This window comes from Mauremys reevesii, linkage group 5 (assembly GCF_016161935.1).
Source record: "Mauremys reevesii isolate NIE-2019 linkage group 5, ASM1616193v1, whole genome shotgun sequence".
In the NCBI taxonomy this organism is placed as follows: Eukaryota; Metazoa; Chordata; order Testudines; family Geoemydidae; genus Mauremys; species Mauremys reevesii.
In genome coordinates this window covers 116,069,038-116,089,953 of record NC_052627.1, presented here as the reverse complement: position 1 = coordinate 116,089,953, position 20,916 = coordinate 116,069,038, and the positions used below count along the sequence as shown (strand labels likewise).

Below are 20,916 nucleotides of genomic sequence, written 5' to 3'. Positions count from 1 at the left end.
AAGCTGCACAAAACCTTACATTAATTTGCAGTGATCTGAAAAGCTCTTTGAAAATTAGAAGTGTTATCACACATAGCAAAGAGCTCTAATGGGTATCGTGGGAAAGAGTGAACTGAAGCCTAAGTGGTTCGTGGTTTACCACAACTGTGCAGTGAGCATGTCATCTTCCAAGATAAAATTTTCAAAAAGCACCTAAGTGTCTTAGAAGTACAAGTTCCATTTTCAAAAGTGACTTAGACACTTAGGAGCCTAAGTCTCATTGAAATTCAGTAGGACTTAGGCTTCTAAATGACACTATCATTTTTGAAAATGTTACCATTCGTCACAAATTCTTGTGTTGTGTGATATATATAGGAAGGCTGTTGAGAGATTTTAATGAAAAGCACTGGTCTAATCTCATAGTCCTTAGGTCAAACAGTCTCTGAAAATCCATATAATTTTATCTAACTTCATGTATATGATTTTTTAAAAGTTAAGATGTGGAGCCAATTTGATTGGTGGGGGGCGGGTGGGGGAGGGAAGGAAGACACTCATCAGGCAAATGTACATCATGAAATGGGTAGAAGTTGATATGTGTGATTAATGGAACTCACTCTATTTGGCTAGGTGTTGGGGTTATAAACTGGGGTGAAACAGGTGTAAAATAGAAGGTCAGAATCCTGATCTGGTTTATACTGGTGCAAATCCAGAGTAAGTTCACTGACTTCACTTTGGGCCCTTTGACAATATGGCTCTGTGTTTCCTTGGTGATAACTATTTCTATAAATATTTACCTCTGGGGTCATAACCTATTGATATGCTCCTCGACTGAATTCAATATGTGCTTATCTCTGGCAGTGTGTGCACCTGAATATTATTGCTCAAGTGCTCCCTACCTTAATGGCATTACTCTTTATTCATGTTACAATGCTGTTATGTGAAGCTTGACTTAAGTAATCTACAGGACAATTCAGGGTTCAAATGTGAGCAGTGCTTAATTTGTAATGAAAGAGGTGCCAGGGCTCAAGCAAGTAGGTGCCAACACTCAAGCAATTTTTTTATGTTCATAACTGATGCGGAAAGCCCAGAGGTACTGGGGCTATGAACTGCCAAGCCTAGAGGTGCTGGGACTCAGCCCTAGCAAGCTCTAGTACAAATTAAGCACTGAATCTGAATCTAAGTCTTATCCATACCTGCAATCTACATAAAGTGGCTACAGCAAATTAATTCCTTACACATTTTCTGTAATTTTCAGAGTTACACATGCAAAGCTGTAAATTATTATTTAAAAAAAAAACTATCAAAGACTACATCACATTCATGTTACATTTTTTTCACAAAGTCAAAGTATTTGTTAATATTTCCACCTGGCCCCAAAATCCCTGAGAGGAGTATTTATTGTTAATTCCCAATTAGGCTGTGTTGGAAATAAACTGGCAGAATTGCAATAATGTAATCTATGGCCTGTATACACAAGTGACACTGGTCTCAAACTGCTTCTAAATGTCGCTCATGGGGATAGTTTTATTGTTCTGCCCTGCCTGGTTTTTTCTAAATGGGAAAGCATTAACTTAACCTTCAACTTTATGACTGGAGAAGGAGCAGTTTATGAGCAAACTGAGAGAGCACCTTTGCGAGAAGTCGTGTTACTACCAGGCCTATGTCTTCCCTCCACTCTGGTACGTTGGGGTTGTACATGTCCAGGTGTTTAGTAAACTTTAGAGAAAGAACTTGAAAATGATCTGGAAACAGGAAAAGAAACATTTTTGAACAATTCAAAGAGAATTGGGGCAAAACAGTTTTGTAGAAAATAACAACTCTGGAAAAAAGCTTTATTAGCATTATTATTGTTATTATTTGTATTTTTAGAAGCTCGTACAAGACTCATTTTCAGGCCAGGACCCCATTGTGCTAGGTGCTGTACAAAAACAGACTAAAAGATAGTTCCTGCCCCATTGAGTTTACAATCCAAGTAGCATGGATCAATACTAGATTTTTGTATTTTCCCCAATTTCCTAGCATCTTATGTCTAAATATTTCTAGCCACCAATCAAAGGCAACATGGAAAACATTAAGTCAAGTTTCATATACTCCACTGATAATTATCTTTCCAGTAATTTTTCATTAAGATATTACACCACACATAAAGCTGTGAGTTCTTTTGTTTTTAAATGGGCATGATTCTATGGACTTGATTCTTACTGAATCATAAACATCTGGTTCTTGCCCATTGCATTTTCCTTTTTTCATGCAAAATGAATATTTCTTTATATTTTTTATAATCTAGTTGTGAAAATATGAACAGAAATGATATGGCAATGGCTACCTACTGCATTGTTTAAAAGAATAAATAAGCTACACTCCCAACATTTCTATGAATATAATCCAAAAATAACTGAAATATTAGAAATGGACAGTTCCTTAGTAAACAGGACTCTGTATTCTTTCCTTTCTCCTTACAGGCTCCTTGGAAGTATACCTGAAGAACCTAATGAAAAGCAGAGAAAGAGATCCTTTGGAATGCATGAACGATCCAAAGATGATCTCTTGGGCAGTTTAGACAGAATCATATTTTTATATTTATTTTTTCTAAGGTTGTCTTTATTTTTCTCAACCCCAATGCCCCGTTGGTCTTTGACTCAGGATTTGCCAATACTAACAGCAGCTGCAGTAGTGAAAAGTAAGAAGCATGATAGGCTTACAAGCCATGCTAATGGGGTTATATTTTTAAAGCTTTCTGAAAAGCTGATGGATTTATAAATGGTATCACAGGCATTCATGAAATCCATTTGTTACAGGGCAAGAGGTTTACAAATGCTCTATTTAGCTTGAATTCTGATGTTTACCATTATGTTATATTAAAAAGCATATTACAAGCAAAAAGGGCAGAGTCTGCTTGGAATATTAGGACAATAGCTAAGTATCATTCTGAGTGTCCCCAGGATATATGAAGCTTTTAACTTGCCATATTTGCAAACCTTAGCAAAGTAAGACTTATTAGATATCCCTGATACCCAGATTTGACAGCAGATATACAAGTTTAAATATTTCCTCTTCCTTCTTACATTTTTCATGATACATCAGGCCTCATCAGCACATTACATAGCACAGCAAAATACACTAAGATCCAATGCAGCACATTAGCAAAAGGGTCATTTAACATTTTTCAGCAGCTCTTTCTAATCCAAACTCCTAGAGAAATGCCCAAATCATTAAGCAAAAAGGTGTTATCACAACAGGCAAATTCTTTCAAGTTTTTTATGACAAAAGTATGTGCCCCACTGAACTTCTCTCCTCCCACATTATTCTTTCTGTAGTAAGATCAACAGAATGCCTAAAAATATTATAAAAACATATAAGTTCTACAGTATTCTACAGTTATGGCCCAAAATGCTGCTTTAAGACAACTGTTATCTGTAGTGCTTTGGAATAACATGGTAGCATTTTCTATATGGGATACAGGTCAAATTCTTCCTTAGCCTCTCTCCGTTCATTTCAATGGTGTTTCATTACAGAATAGATTAGTGAATTAAGTTTACAAGTTTAACATGGCATTGGATAAAATTTCACAATAGGATCTGGTCTCTAAGAGCAATTGTAAAGTACATACAAGTACATGTAATGGACAAAAAAATACGAGGGAGTAAAATGATCTCACCAAAAACTCGGACAATCTTGGAATCCTGCAGCATGGAGTTCCCACAGGAGGCCTGCACTGTAACTCTCACCTCACCTGTCTCAGCAAATCTTGTCACCAAAAAACGGTCCAAAGTGAGAAGTGGCTAAACAAGGAGGAAAATTTAAAAAAGAATGCTAGGAAGAATTATGAAAGAAATGTGTGTGAAGGACAAATGATTGAAATATATTGGAAGGATCAAATAATAGATTGATTTTTCATTGTGATTTTAATCAATGGTTAGACAAGTCAGCAAATTCCAATTCTCTACCACCAGGTTTGCTTGCCCTACGTTGGATACTTGAAAACTAAAATAGTCCTTCATTCAGAAAATGCATATAAAATATACTTAAACGGTGTTCAAAATCTAGTGTTTGCCTTTGGAATTACAAAGTTAAGGGACACACATTTTAAAAGACTGAGCAGATCCTCCTTCTAATATAATTGAGAAACTATTAGGGTTTGATCCAAAGTCTACTGAAATGACTGTAAAGATTCCCATTGACATCATTGGGCTCTGGGTCTGGCCCTCAGTGCATAGGTAATTCCCCTCTACACACCTGAGTTCAGATTCTATCATCAGTTACAATTAAATTAATTTTGGGGCCTGATTTTAGTGCCCGATCCATACAGGAGCCCTATTGCACTTCTGCAATTCCCAAAGATGTCAAAAGGGACCTGAGATGCTCTGTATCTTGCAGAATTAGGTGCTTAGTCCATATTTGTGCACATCACAGATCCACCACACAATATCACTTGATCTGCATTCCGGGCTCAAGAAAGACCCAAGACTAGAATAATGGACTGGTGCATGGTGCTTGTCTGAACTATTCCTCCCTCAAGCAGTAATCTTAGTCTCTCTCTTATGAGCACTACATTGCGCTCATACACTTTAAAATAATTATTTTAGAAGATAATTAGCCTAAATGAACAGAAGAGAATAATCCTGTCCCAGTAGAAATATTTAGATTTTTTATGTTTTATGATCCATGTATCTAATCCAGGGGTCAGCAACCTTTCCGAAGTGGTGTGCCGAGTCTTCATTTATTCACTCTAATTTAAAGTTTCGGGTGCCAATAATACATTGTAACGTTTTTAGAAGGTCTCTTTCTATAAGTCTATAATATATAACTAAACTCTTGTTGTATGTAAAGTAAATAAGGTTTTTAAAATGTTTAAGAGCTTCATTTAAAATTAAATTCAAATGCAGAGCGCCCCCCCGCCCCCGGACTGGTGGCCAGGACCTGGGCAGTGTGAGGGCCACTGAAAATCAGTTCGCGTGCCGCCTTCGGCACGCGTGCCACAGGTTGCCTACCCCTGATCTAACCTATCTACCCATCTATGACCAAAATTATAGTGTATGAGCACCATTTTTGTCTTCGCCTTTTTAGACTTAACTTCATCTCTCTATAACAACCTGTAAAGAATATAACATCACAGAAACAGACTTAGTCAGAAATATATATTTCTGTGCAGTATTTCAATTCCCATCTCTGCTAATCATCACATAAATAGAAGCTCTCATAATTCACTGATATCATAATCCCAAATGCATTACATCACAGTTTCGTTAAAGGTGGTGAACTGCAACACAATTGTGACTCCACTAAAGGAAATGGTCTGGAGAAGTAGCCTGATTCTAAATGAGAAATTTCCATTTACACATAAATAGCAATAATGGACACCACAGAGGTTGTGCAAGATGAGGCCCATGTCCTCTGAAGTTTGTTGACACTGTAATAAAGAAAAAGGAACCCTGATGCATATGCTATGGGACTGTCCAATGGTCAGGCAGACACAAGAGTGAAAATGGTGCTTGATTTCAGCAATCAGTCGTCAGCTGAGAATTATACCTTAGCTTATGTACCTACTACGCTGGGTTTAACTCCACCACCAAGATTTGGTTCTTGAAGGCTTCAATGATTATCAAGTGCATGATTTTACAAAAATGGATAAGTAGGTTTATGCCCAAAATAGAGCACTGGTATTTGAACCTGTCTGAGTAAGCAGCGAAAGAACAATCTATTGACATAGAGAGCAATGATATGAACTTAAAAAAAATTGGACCCTGTTTCTTGATACACTTGGATAAAGAATTCTGAGGTGGCTCAAATAATGCCAGACTTCTGTTATACCTGAGGTCTCCTCCTTCCCTTTCCTGCCTATTTCTTTGTATCTTATTATTATTATTATTAATAATTATTATTATAGTTACCACCACTCTAACATCTTGTGTCTGTGTTATTGTCTGATTTTTCAGCTTTGACAAACTATAAAGGTGCTTAAATTACATAATTCTATTGGATATCCTGTGAAATATGTGGTACTCTGTAACATATACAAACCGCAAGTCATTTATATTTTTGTATTTTTGTTTATGAAAATCAATAAAAAATGAATCACAAAAATAGCAATAATGGGAAAGGAACAGAGAAAGTTCATGATCACTTAATGAGGTTTAAATAACATCTAATAGATGGTATCACAGACTGTTTGAAACAGAAGGTATTCTGCAAAATGTCACGTACACCAGGAGAGTATTTTCCTGAAAGGAATAGGTGTTAGACATAATCCTTATTGAAGAGAGGCTGTAAAAAAATCTCCAATGAAATCTTGTGTGTACCTGAAGATTATTTCCTATCCACCAGTAGAAGACTGTCAAGTTAGGGTTCTTGGGCAATACGATGGCTGTCAAATTCACCTCCTGGTTTCTCCCAATGACTGGAACCACTTCTAGATGTAAAGCCTGCAGTGGAGCTGAATAGAGTTCCAAAAAGGCCATTAATCAAGAATCCATCAATTTATTGAATGCTTCTGGTTTTTCTCTTGTTCAGCAATTCTGCAGCAGTCTCACCGGCACAGAACAAGGTCCTGAATTTACTTTTCTCCCTCCCTGATTTCTGCATGCATCAATGAAAAGAGCTGAAGGTATGTTCTGGACATTTGAATTAAACAAAGGAGGTCACAAATAAAAATCCAGAGCAACGTGATTTATTGATGCACCTGTATGAGTCTTTCTTGTGCATGTCTGACATAGAAGTTCATAAGTAAATTTAGCCCAGTTTTTTTTAAAAAAAAGATGGAAAAGGAAAGTAATCAAAGATAAAATTGATGGAAATTCTACCAGGCCTCTGATATTTTTAAGGCAAAATCTGAGAAGAATGATGCTGACTGTTCATTTTCATTACAAAGTATCAGCAGTCAGGTTGCCACCGGACTCCTCGTTGTTTTTTTTTAGTCAGGCTAATATTCAGCATAATATCCAATTAATACATAGCTTCTAATAGACAGATTTTTAAAGTAATTGATTTGCAAAATTTAAATGTATAACTTCTGTACATTAAACACGTGCTCTTAGAGTAAATTTGTTCCTTTCTGATGTTTTACCTAGTGAGGCTATACTTGCAGGCAGTGTACAAAAACAGCATCACTTTAAAATCTCTGTATCAGGTTCTTACTAGTCTCATTATATTTTGGTCCATAAAAATGTTTACTAAATAATATTATTGAAAGAAAATCTTTATAGGAGGCATGAATTATATTTGTTTCAGAAAAGCACTCAAAGCTTGGAGGCTTTTAACACTTTTTTTACTTATATTGCACCTTCCATTTCAGAAACCCAAAGTGCTTTACAAACATCAATTAAGTTATTATATATAATGAATCCATCCTATCATTTCTCTCTGTATTCTAAACATCTCTTTGTCATTCAGAGCCGTTAGCCTCAATCCAGACATCACTCTGAGCCTTTTCTTACCCTCTTTGCACTAATTACATCATTGCCCATTCACGTCCAATTCACACTCACTGTGGGTATGCCTCTGTTCCACAATTCCCTTTACTCTGGTCCAAGTACTTGCTTTTTCAAAGAACTGAGCCTTGCTCTAGCCCCTGGTACCAGCTGCAGCATCTTATCCCCTGGATCAGAGACTCATAATTTTGGTACATCCCACAATGAAAAGTTTCTTTAAAGATCTGGTGCGTATCTGTCCTGCAGTTTGGGACTTTTCCTATTCATGGGGCTTGAGTTTAGTATTGACAAGTTTCATGAACTCTGCCTTTGTCCTCTGTCCCTCAAAACTGCATTCCTCCTGACTGTTACATCAGGTAAAAAGAATTTTGAGATATCGGTGTTTATGGCTTATTCTACTTTCATGATATTCTACGGGATAAGGTGTTTCTGAGCCCACAACTTAAATTACTCCAGAATTTCCAAATTCCATCTTAATTGTCCTGGTCATCTTCCTCAAACCTCACAATTTACCAGGACTGCATAAATCAAATGTAAATTATCTATTGACCCTGGACAAGACAAAATACTTTTATAAGACTCCAAGGTTGTTTGTGGCATTGGGTAAAAGTCCGATGGGAATATGGAGGGGGATACGGGGGGATGAGACTCAAAATCAGTTTAAGATTATCCTAGTGGATTGGCCTTTGTACTCAATCCTAATCAAATTAGTGTTCCAACACCAGATTAGATATAGCATTCATTTTACACTTGAGAAATACCTCCCCCTCTGACATTTGTAAATCCACCAGATGAAACTCCATTTACATCCTTCACTCATCACTCATCTCCCAATATAGAAGCCAAATGAGAGGGACATTTTGGGAAGGCAATCCTTCAGGGGTTCTTACTGCTTGTCAATCTCCCAAGAGTGGGGCAATTCTCAATGGAGAAAGGAAGGATACTCACCTATCACAGCAGGCATATATTGCTTCTACAGACCCACACTCAGCCACTCTCCTTCCCTGCTTCTGTTTATCAAATCTATCAGCTTGGCATCTAAGCACCTGACAAATACTGAATTAAACCTGAGAACACTACGCTGTAAGGAAATGTTACTACCTGAATATTTTAAAAAATAGATAATGAAACGGAGGCATAGAGGTTATGGGCCTAATCCGGCTCCCTTTGCTTTTAATGGGAATTTTGCAATTAATCTGTATGGATGCAAGATAGGGCCCTAACTGATCACACAGCCAGTAAGGGCAGAGGAAGGAATAGAACCCAGATCTCTTTATTCTCCGTCATTTGCATTAATTACTAGGCAATGCTGCATCTCAAAGACTCTGGTTAACAGAAGGGAAATATGGGTAGCTGGAGCCACTGTCCATTTCCTATAGACTTGCACTAAAAGTTCCAATCTCTGCAGAGGCTCCAATGTTTACTGCTTTTTATTTGGTTCCAGGATTCATGATGGAGGCTACCCATCCCACTCCCCAAAGCCTGAAGCTTGTACTTGGAGAACACAAGAGGAGTAACCTGCCTTTTTTTGACTATATGATTTGTTTCTGGGTTTCTATTTGACCTATCTAAGAACAGGAGAAGCAACAGCTCGTATGAGTTCTGAAGGGGGAGGAAAATGCAGTTCCAGTGCTGAGCTTCCTGTTTTATTTCAATTATGAATTGACTAAGGTACATTAAACCTCTGATGGAGCATGCTATTCCTTGTGCACTGCTGTTTATTTTCTTTGAATTCTAGTTGATGGTTTTTATTTTGGTTTTAATTATAAGAAAAATAAATGGTCTGTTTCATGTGATACTGCACGTTCTCACTGCAATATGCAGTTAAGTCAATATATATTGAAGCCAACATTTTAAACTTGGGTAGCTAAAATTAGGCAACTAAATCTAGTTAGTGCACTTATTCCTGTTGCCTTAAGTTCCTGTCTCTAATCACGTCTCGTGTTCTTAGCTAATTATCTGATTTTCAGAAGTAAGGAGCACCTACTGCTCCCACTGATCTGAGACTTCTGAAAATCAGGGAAGAGAAGACATCATCTCCACACCTTTGAAAATCAGGTCACTTACTTAGGTATCTGAATACATATTTAGGTGGCTAAATTTAACCACCCAAGATTGAAAATGGTACCTGAAACCATAGAGGAATTTACTGTCAAAGCTGGGTTTAGAACTTGGATACCCCTACTCCTGCCTTAGATGCTCCTGCTGTCTAATCACTAGACCATGCTTCCCTTCAAAGTCAAATCTCCCTTTGGTTTGGTAATACCCTCCCCCATTTACAATCATCTGCATCAACCATATGCAGCAGGTGCACTACTGCATGAGCAAATTCAAAGAAATGTATTTTGGTGATAAGATCTTTAATATAATTTCTTCTGGAAATCACTGCCCTGTAGCTATCATCAAGTTGTTGTGAAGCTGCAAAAGTGAAACCAGAGGAAAACAAAACAGCACAACTTACAATTAACTTGAACAAACACCACTGCTTCCTCATGCCCGGCAACATTCTCAGCCCTGACTGAGACACGGTAAATCCCAGGGTTCTCATAACGGTGCCGAATGGGTTCCCCTGTCATTGTGAGGTTCACGTATATTGCCTTAAAGCCATCCCCAAGGTCCACCTGGTACTTGGTATTTAGAATATCTCCCTAGCAGAAGAAATAGATCAGAGATGTGTTGAATACCCAAGATTCAAAGAAACAGGACACATTATTATTACTTATTTGTATGTGGTAGTGCCTAGGAGCCCCAGCCATGGACCAAGGCCCTATTGTCCTACATGTTGTACAAGCACAGAACAGAACGACGATGCCTGCTCCAGGGAGGAGGGGGGGTGGTGGCAGTGGCGTGTGTGTGTGTGTGTATTAATATTCCCTTATCTGTAACAGATCTAGTTTAATGAGGATAATATATTCCAGATTAGTCAACAGGTTGTAACTGCATTATGCTACACGGACTACGCCTCTGGATATGACCAACATGACTGTGCGGAGCAATCCCAATCTATAAGTATTCGTTGAGCTTATATAGGACTCTTAAGCCCTGTCCACTGTGCTAGCAAAAACCCAGTTGACTAAGCCTAGTGCATAGTGTAGGGTTAGCATAGTATAGTTAGCACAGTGTTACTATTGCTAGCATAGCATTTATACCACCATAGCCATCTGCTATAATTTATTATTCATTGTAGCTCTGCCGAGTGCTCATGAAAATGACACCGTCTTTCTAAAGTCAGGCCTAAAGTATTGGGATGATAAAGATTGCCTTCAATGTGCAACTTCATTAAAACAAAAAACATAACCATTTATGACTTTACATTGTCACTAGGCTACACACCATGGATATTCATGACAGTGAGTATAGAACTCAGATTCTCCCATCTGGACAGAGACACATGACTGGAGCTAAAGGAGACTCTCCATTAGCAGTTAGCAGTACATGGCCTAGGGCACGCATTGTAACAGTTCTGATTGCATCCAGGAAAGGCAATCGTGCAGCTACTCACTTGACAGTGCATTACAATAATTATATGACTAGAAAAGGATTTCAGCCAATCACAGCATTCAAAAATCACATGTTATTGCCTCTCAAATGACCCTGAAATCTTTATATGTTCAGTTCCATTATTCCATTTCGACACAGGCCACTCTCTGAAAAAGTCATACTTCAAAACCTCATCCCAAAACATGATGTTAACAGAAGATCAAAGGAGGCAACAGCAGACAAGAACTTTCAGATCTTTGCGTTACAAAGGAAAGGAAAACATTTTTTTTTTAAGTGCTGCTGTTTGGATGAATTTTCTTCTGTCTTGTCAGATAAAAGGAAAAAATGTTCACAAGGTGAGAGAATGCTCAAAGTAAAGATCCTGCATAGTTCTCAAATGCCTCAACTCCAGAATGCATCACCCACAAAAGGAGTTTATTGCCTTGTATGCTCCTCTGCTGTGAACATTTCCTTCAAATCACCATTTTCTTTGGATACAGATGGGTGGAATTTAGTGGAGGAGACAATACCATATTAAAGTTTAAAGCAAAGGAGATTCCTCAGCTGTGTGCTTGTAAGTGCAATTCATTTAGGTGACACTAAAGTGCAAATACTGCTTGTTTGCTTTCTTATGCTAGCAAAGCACCTACATACTATCTCCAGGGGGTACAGGAGTAAGGTTTTATGTTGTGAACCAGATCTGAGTTTTAATGAAAGTTTTGCTCTCACAATGCCCTTCCTACTATAATACTATTTAAGGATCTTGATGTTTTCAAAGCACTGATTTCATTCTACAAAATAGGAAGATAATAATGGTGTGAAAACAAAAGAGGAACATGGGAAAAATACAGCTAAATTCAATGGAACTTGGACACATCTACATAGTTCTTCTGCGAATAGTGGATTTTCTTAACATTGTTTATTCATGCATTTTGTGGACTGAGCGAGCAGAGCCTGAGACAGCTTATTTTCTTCTTCTTGTTATTAATATTATTACTATTTATAAACCCAGTAATGTATCACCCAGACAAACACAGGTGTGAGCCAAAGCTCCTCGCTCCTGTGAAACTAAGAACAGGCATTCAGACACAGCAATAAACTAATATGGTGTGTGACAGATAGATATAATACTACATCTCTTTAGTGTTAGTGGATCTCTCTCTTAAGCTCACTAATTGTCAGAAGACCTAACTGGTCCCTTGTGCAAAACTTGCCTTTCTGTTTCTAACTAATGTTATGGACGTATTGATTCTCAGCCATAGGGGGCAGCAAATTGTTAGGTTTCTTGTAAAGGAGACTTATAGTTCAGAGTATTATGCATAGCTATCACTGATAGAGAGAGAGAATACCATTTGTGACCTTTGAGCATCTTTGCATGTCCTAGGTGTTCAGCCAGTTGACAGAGAAACACATTCAAACCTCAGAATTCCTACTCTGGCAAAACTCATATTTTTAGATGCCCCATCACAATTAACAGAAATGATAAATTACTGAGCTCTCAGATAATAGTCAAGTGCTGTTTCTTTACTAATAATGAAATGGTGACAGCACAGAGAATTAGGAAAAGAAATGGAGCTATAGCTAAGGCCAATAACTACTTAGAGCCAGATTCTGACACATATTAAGTAGTAACTTCCTCTGCAAGTATTCCCATTGGCTTCTGCAGGAATGAATCAGTGTCCATGGACCATGCAGGCCTGCTGAAATGTATGAATTTCCTTCAGACTCTTTGAAATCAATGGGATTAGTGTCAAAGTAAAGTAGTACTCAACCTGAGAAAGTATGGCAGAATCTGGCACTGAATGAGTAAGTGTTAAAAACCACAGACATACAGATCAGACTGCTCCATCCTACAGATCAGACTGTTATAGTCTGATTATACCTTTAAGATGTTGCCTCTTTTAGGCAACACAGGGAAACCTGTCAATAAGGACTATACAGAGTAGATGTCATTATCCTTTACTTCCTGGTGATTTTATCTTATGTTTTACCTGATTACCAAGAAGATGTGATTTACATTTTTAATAGGTGAGACCAAAAGAGCTCAGGGCCAGATTTTCAAGTGTCCAGTACCCACAATTGGGGCCAGATGGTCAAAAAAGAGATAAGAGCTCCTATTTTAGGCACTGAAATAAAGTCCAGATTTTCAAATCTGCCACTAGCAGCTTCCACTGTAACACTGTGGGTGCTGTACCCTTTTGAAAATCTGGGACATGATGGCTAATCCCCATCTGTGGGCAGGAATGAATCTGGGACACGGGTTGTATCATCAGCCTTGCTGAAATGCATGAATTTACTTCAGGCTCTTTGGCTTCATCATCCTCCCCCCCCCATGTCTTTACTGAGGCTGAACATTTATCTGTATTAATGTTGTCTGTACTCTGCTTTCCATGTGATGTTAAGTACAATTTCTTTACATCTCACTTGACTCCCCTCTAACACTGAAACTGGAATATTCAAAGCAGATCAAGGGAGTTGACGCTTAACTCAATCTTAATCTTAAGGTAAGATTTTCAAAGTTGCTGATATCTTTAAGGAACAGTGGAGAAAAACGCTGTTGAGGGGATGAACCCAGTTTCTTAGACAGAGTTGTCATTTGTGTAGTTCATTGAATACTTCCATTTGGTTAAATGGATGGAGCAATAGCAACGGAATGGTTTGTGCACCTGTTTCTAAGCCAGGGGCTAATCCCTGTTCACCCAGCCAGAGAGGAGAGAAACGAGCACCTAGAAATAACTTCTAAACCAGCGCTGACATTTTTAAGAGGCTGAAGTTCTTCATTACCTGCTCTTGTGTGACTACAAAGGTGACATCCTCTCCAGGTTTAACAGCCAGGCTCTCTCCTTTAATGCTGATCTGCAGTCTTTTGGGAGCAATCAGTGGACACATATGCTGGGCTAGATTCTGCTGCAAGTCAACACCACCTTCACATACATTAGACACCACTTTCCTGTACCTGCATAAAACAATAAGCAGTGAGCACACAGGACTGGAGAATAACAGGTGGGTGCCATTGGAGGCACTGCAGGACAGTATAACAATGGCTACCACACGGTAATTGACTTCTCAGTGGGTCTGGTCAATGTCCCAGAGATCAGATGGAAATCAGATCAAACAACTTCTGCATTACTGAGGAGCTAATTCCAGTGCTGATGAACTACTCTATGCTTGCGTGGCTCTTAAAACACTTTAAAATTCAAATTTTGCATAACAGAATAAAAAAATAAAGCTTGACAAAGATTGGCTGAGGGTTAACAAGGAAGCACTCAGGATTATGCAGCAATTGTGCAAGAATCAGTTTCATTCAGGTTTGTTATTTTTAACCAGTCTTTTTAACACAATTGACGTTTCATTCTTCTGAGTTCAAACATGCTATAGTATAGCGGCCATTCACTACCAAAAACAAACAAACAAACAAACAAACAAAAAACTGATTTTCACTGATAAAGCAAATACCAGCAAACTGATTTTCTTGCCTGATTTGACATTTCAACATTTGGTCCCAATCTATGCAGCTGAGAAAGATGATGTTATTGCCAGCTGCAACTTATTCTCAGCATAGACATCAGACCACATTGTAGTGTGTATGTTCTGTGCTCTATTGTTTACAGTTCGGTAAAGCTTTCCTTTGATTCTCAGTTCCCCATAGGATTAGGAAAAGAATCCATTCTCTGCAGAATTCTTTACCCCTGAGGACATGAGGGGATGGAGAAGGAGCATGAGAAGCTGAGTGAGGATAAATACTTATTCAGAAAACTGTAAATTATTTCAATTAGAGGGTAAATTGCTCCAAAATAAAATTAAAGGATTAAAATTAAAGGGTCACTGTCAACTTAAAAGTCATATCCGAAAAATGCGTAGCTACTATTGTTATAAACAGCTCCTAAGATTATCAGAAAAGAGTTTAGAGAAAAATATTTCTCTCTCTCTTTTCTGATTGTTTATTTGGGGCCTTTGAGGACTGTTCCCTACACGGCGAGTTGCATCCGTCATGCGCTGCTCTGTGGGGAGCACATTCACATGCTCTAGCTCAGACTCTGCAAGAAGTTGGTTACTAGTAATAGTAGCAGCAACCCTGAAACTGAAAAGACACCAATTAAGGGTGCATACAGGAGACAAATGGGAAGCGGTGCATTGTTGCTGACAGTGATTTTTCACTAGTCTCTTGATGTTTGCTGCTTTCTTGAAAGCACCAGCTCCTGGAAGCATGTGATTACCTGAGAATCTCAGCTTTCACGTTTTTAAAAAAGTATGTTTCTAACTCTCATCATTGTGAAGAAAAGCAGGAAAATGCGACCCCAGTAGCAGGTTTCACTCAGAGGCCAGCAGCCCCAGCAGGCAGGCCGTGGCTCGACAGTCTTTAAACCTTGTAGTCACTGGAAAGCTCATCACATCCCTAAAGGCTTAAATACCACAAAAGAAATGAAAAATAAAAACCCTCAAAATCTATTTTATGATTTTGGGAGTTTGACAAGATTTGTGGGCGCTTGGGTTTGGCCATATTTTGTATGTTTGATGCTTCTGCTTTCAAGGATCAGAAAAACCCTTAACACCTTTTTTTAAAAGGAATTTTTTAAAAAATCAGGACATACCATTTAAAGGGGGCTTTATCAATTTAAAAAAATATCAAGTTGACAGTGCCCTGGTCCTTCCTGCAAGTCCTAGCCCTTCCCCCCACTGAAACCCTCCTACACACTAAACCTACCTAAGGACAATTTTGATGTAAACAATTTAACTATAAAGAGTATTTAATTACTTTTCCCGAAGGCTATGTTGTAATCCTCTGCAGGAGTGCTCTCCCCCCAAATGCTGGTAAAAGTATCAAATACTTACCCTGTGCTGCTCGCATAGGCCCGCCCTAATACGCAATCTTCAGGGGGTGATTCTGGGTTAAACCAAAAGTTAGCAAAGCACTTGCTGGATTCTGATTTCAGAGGTGCTGAACGTTCAAATCCATAATCACTGCAAACCAAACCAAATTAATCTGTTAGCGCCCCTTCTTTATTAGCAAATCTCTTTTCTGTGGTTGGATAGAAGTGCGGGAGAACCTATTTTTGAATACTATCTTGTATCAAGCCAACACACAACATGCTGAGCCCAGTTCTGCCCTCAGGGTGATTCCTAAGGCAGTGATTTCAGGGCAGAATTGGGTCCAAAAACTAGTTCCATAGAATTCTCTCTATTGGCAGTTTAGTTTTTTTAAAGGGGTTCTTTCACCACTCCTTTTCCTCCACTTCACTCAGAACTAGAGAGGATTTGTATTAAATACAATAGGTCAAATCTTCTGATCATGATTCAAATTTTGCTCCATGGGAGTTTGCCTGAGTAAAACATCAGGACTTGTCTAGTCAGATGGAAAAACAAAACAAAACACCTTACTTCAAAAATGTCAGTGCTTTTGTGGTTCTGTTTTTCAAAAGAAACTCCACAGCACTCAGCTTCTGTAGCTCTGCATTTCTCTGCCACACTATGAAATTCTGTATAATTGCTTGCAAAACCCACCAACATAAACAGTAATAGGACTACTGAAGTAATTTTGCCTTTTAAAAAGGAACAGATGGGAAAACAACCTCTCATTCAGATCCTGCTGGGATGTTTTATTGTTGTTTTCAGCTTAGGAAAGTTGTGGGGTTTACACATCCCAGACTCTCACACACTTCATCTTTAGGATAACCCTGAAAATCCACAGAAAGGCTCACCATAAGAAATCAGAGTTTGCACACTCGCAAACTTTGGATGTGAGAGCAGATGTGACACTCCTCCCTTTAATGCACCAGGATGAAATCTTCCTCTTCCGAAAACTTCTCTGCTGACCCATGATGCAGCGATCACCCTGAACATTAAAGCACAGGAGTGTAAAAAGCAAAGCTATGAGAAGTTTTGTTTTTCTGTGTTTGTTCCAAATTGTACTGTCATGAAGTCCACCCACTTGTGACTTAGACTGTAGCCAGAGAAAGGCTGGTCTTGTGGCTGAAGCACTGGACTCAGGATCAGGAAATCTGGGTTTAATTCCTGACTCTCTTACAGGCTTCCTGGGTGAATTCTGGCAAGGTATTTAGGTCAAGACTTTTGAAAGTGCCTAGTGATTTTGAGTGTCTTGATTTGTGGTGTCATATGTGAGACACCTTAAAGGGGCCTGGTTTTTCACATGGCACTTACTCCACACTTTCTGTAAAACAAGCCTATTTAAGATGTCTCAAGTTGGGCACTCAAAAACAAAGACCCCTGAAATCTTGTCACTTGTGAACATCTTGTTAATCTCTAACACATTTATTTTAGCATGAGCTTTCGTGAGCTACAGCTCACTTCTTCGGATGCAGATAGATCTTTTTGCGGATACAGACTAACACGGCTGCTACTCTGAAACTTGTTAATCTCTCTGAGCCTCAGCTTCTCATCTGTAAAATGGGGATACTAATACTTTTTTCCCTGCTACCTTCCAGTCTGTCTTGCCTATTTAGACTTTAAGATCTTCAGGACAGGGACTGTCCCTTACTATGTTTGTACAGCTCCCTTGCACAATGGAGCCCAGATCTCACTTGGGTCTTTAGGTGCTACTGTAATACAAATAAATAATAATAGCAATAGTGATTAACGGTTTGAGATGGTGATTTATTTCTGTAGCACAGTTCTGCAACTGTACGCTTAGGATGCATTATAATGAATAACAACTGCTTTTTTTTCTTTTTCTTTGAACACTCTATCTGAATCATTCACAATACAAATATGGAAAACAGAGTAATCTTCTCCAGATATTGAGACATATTTCTAAAGGGCAGAAGTCTAAGGATATGCATTAAAATGTCTGGGTAATTGTGGCCCCAATTCTGCAGTTATATGCACTGCTCAGGTACTTTTGCCTGGAGAACGGTCACTTAAACACTTACAGTACTGGTAAGTGAGTATTTTTAAATACTCCATCAATTTTTAAAATAATTTCAGTAGTTTCCAGTTTCTGAAACTCCATGGAGAGGTGTAATTCCACTGTCTCAATGTACTTTTCTCGTTAAGGCTAGGGGCTATGTTACATTCTAAGTACATACCTAGCATGCTCCAGGTGAGGAGGAGTATAGCAGTAGTGATAATGTATCCAATGAATAAGTGCTGAAGGAAAGTTTGGTTGGAATAATACAGAATGGCAGATGAAGAAGAAACGTAGAGAAAGAGGCACAGATAGAGAAAAGGGAATAAATTCACAGGGAGGAGAGTAAAAATAACAATGACAGTGAGCATCATGACTAACAGGGATATATCTCATTTAATCCAAAAGGATCACAAAGTGGTCTATACAAACAATACACCGTAAAGAGAATACTACAGAGAATGTAGTTGCCAAAAATTAATTTTTGCCAGGATACTGAGAGAAACATAGCATTAACGAATTAGTACAGAACTGTATTGCCCAAAACAACTGGACTCTAATACATGATTAGTCCACTGAGATTCTGGAATTACTTCTGGTGCTTTACATACGAGTATAGTGCCTGGTTCGGAAGTTGGCAGAACATATAACTGCATGTTCAGATTGCTTCAGTCAGTGAGATGGGTTTTAATTTCCAGTGTGTGGCTAACTTTCCACAATCCATCATGACCACCTATTACTGTGGCAAGTAATTAGGTATACTTCCTTCTTCCCCAGCCCAGTTTAGGTAATAAAAGAAACACAAAATCTATCTCCTGTACAATGACTAAGCCATTCTGACGTCACTGATAAAAACAGTAATGGACTATTTTCATCCTTCCGAAAAATCACTCTGGGGTTGTCAAAGCTGGGTGCTGAAATCCACACTCATTAGTGAATGTTTGTGCAGTACAATGAATATCAAAGCATTACGTAAGCGCTATGTATTATTAATACAAGATCGTTGTGTGTCCAGTACCTGTAGATCTGTGAGGTCCCAAGATTCATAGTCATCTTCTGTGCACTCCCTAGGGAAAGACGGTCTGAAGTCTACTTTCACCAGCTCCCAGTCTGAACGATAACTGATGTGTCCAAAGACTCTGAACGGAAAGAGCAAAAGTAAAAACCTTGTGGAAGAGCAATAGCAATCCTCACAGATTTCTAATTATTATTTTTATTCACTTCCCCCCTCTGTTCACAGTGCCCTCTGCTGAAAATAGAAATGCTGCTTCTTTATCTGCTTTCCCCCTCCCCCCACTTTTGATATACATTTTCAGGAGCTCTCTATGGGGAGAAAACATCTGTCAATTGTCTACCGAACCCTAAGAAATGGTATTGCTCATTTATTAGAGAACTATTTTTTCCAGTAAACTATTCTGGGACTGAGGTAGAAATATACATGATTTTAATGAGAGCCTGACATTTCAGTTTATTATCCCTTTTATGGTTTACATATTTTGAGTTTCTGCAATAAGATAAGGGAGGTTGAGTAAAAAGCGACAAAAAGTCCTGTGGCACCTTATAGACCAAGAGAAGTATTGGAGCATGAGCTTTCATGGGTGAATACCCACTTTGTCAGACGCATGGGTTGAGTGATAGTCATAAGAGAAGTGGAATGGGAGTCAGGACTGGTGGGTTCAATTTCCAACTCCACCACTCATTCATTATGTGACCTCGATGTAAGTTCCTCAGTCTGTCTGTGCCTTACCTTACCTAGCCATAAAATGGTAATATTACTACTGATCAACCTGGGATAAGTGTAAAGCATGTATTATTGTTCATAATTATTTTCCATCAGTGCATTGCATGAAGAAATTCTGACTCCTGTCCCTAAAGAGTTACATCTAAAGGCTCAGTACCTCCATAAGCTGCAGTAAAGACAGCTCAAAATAGTCAATTTCCTTCTAAGCAAAATGGGAACTTCATGGAAGTTTAAAAACTGGCCTGTGCTTTCAACAGTCACAATGTCCAAAGTGAGGCCATTTACTTCCAAAACAAAATGAGTAAGTATGACGTCCAGCAAAAAATTAGCAAGGATAAGGACTCTATTTGGGTAAAAGTCAGATATATCTGTGCTTTGAATTAGAGCCTCATTCAGTCTCATGTGGCTTAATTGCCAAAGAATTTAAGTCTGATTCTGAAGTGAACAGTTTCTGTTCAGTGCTTCCACAGAGCTCCTATGAGACAAACAGGTCCTAGGATGGCATTCCCTACTGGTGAAAATCTTTTTTAGGATGGAACTGTGTAACTCCCATTCGTGGTCTGTGGAGAAGTGTCTGATGATTGTCCTCCAGAGAATTCTGTGCACCTGGTAGGTATGTTGCCAAGAGTGTTTTGCAGTTTCTAATGCACCCGTTCCATAAGTTGACAGCCTCTACACACAGAGATAGGATCTTGCTCCACCTGGTTTGTTTATGTAGAAAACACTCATCATGTTATCTAATATTACCTGGATATGGTGGGACCAAATAAGTGGACAGAATGCATTACAGGCTAGGGGGACTGTTCTCAGCTCTAGTAGATAGATATGCAACCTGGAGGGTCCATCTGGGATCCCCATCCTATGAAGGATGCATCCATGACAATGGTGACATTGAGTGTGGGTGCAATGAAAGATATTCCCATGTGCACTTGCTGTGGACAAGAGAACAGTCTTGACAGGAACTGTTACCTTGATGTTCATGTTGTCTCCGTCTGGAGAGTAAACAGATCAGAGTTAGACCTACAGATAATAGAGATGAAGCCTAGAAAATGGAGTTACGTAAGTGCACCAGGTCATGTGTTCTAGTAGGGAAAGACAGACCTTGACTATGGTTTGAGGACTGAGAGTGACTTTTCTTTTCAAGTTGTTTATGGCATAGAATCTCTCCATAGGTCAGTAGGCCGTGGCTGAGATCAAATCTAGGGTCACCTCTATAAAGTATATAGTGCTTGTGGGAGTCAAAGTGGACTTTTCTTTGTTGATGCAGACTCCCAAGGATGCCAAGAGACTGAATAAAAATATGGTTGCTGATTGGACTTTCTGACTGGATTTGCTCATTAGCAGCCCACTGTCCAGGTATGGGAACATGGTGTAACCATGTAGTCTCACCTCAGCTGCCACTACTGAGAAGACCTTTGTGAAGACCT

General features: G+C 38.8%; 1 protein-coding gene across 9 annotated transcripts in view; it reads right to left on the bottom strand.

The window, feature by feature from the left end:
• SORCS2 (sortilin related VPS10 domain containing receptor 2) overlaps window positions 1-20,916 on the bottom strand; it is a 767,814-nt gene that overhangs the window by 30,151 nt on the left and 716,747 nt on the right. For all 9 annotated transcript variants that reach the window (XM_039541213.1, XM_039541219.1, XM_039541216.1 and 6 more), the window contains 8 exons: window positions 18,767-18,887; window positions 16,586-16,719; window positions 15,720-15,848; window positions 13,671-13,842; window positions 9,868-10,054; window positions 6,279-6,412; window positions 3,638-3,761; window positions 1,609-1,721 (listed from right to left, as the gene is read on the bottom strand). In XM_039541213.1, the coding sequence (XP_039397147.1) occupies window positions 1,609-1,721; window positions 3,638-3,761; window positions 6,279-6,412; window positions 9,868-10,054; window positions 13,671-13,842; window positions 15,720-15,848; window positions 16,586-16,719; window positions 18,767-18,887 (1,114 nt within the window). The remainder of the gene's footprint in view (window positions 1-1,608; window positions 1,722-3,637; window positions 3,762-6,278; window positions 6,413-9,867; window positions 10,055-13,670; window positions 13,843-15,719; window positions 15,849-16,585; window positions 16,720-18,766; window positions 18,888-20,916) is intronic.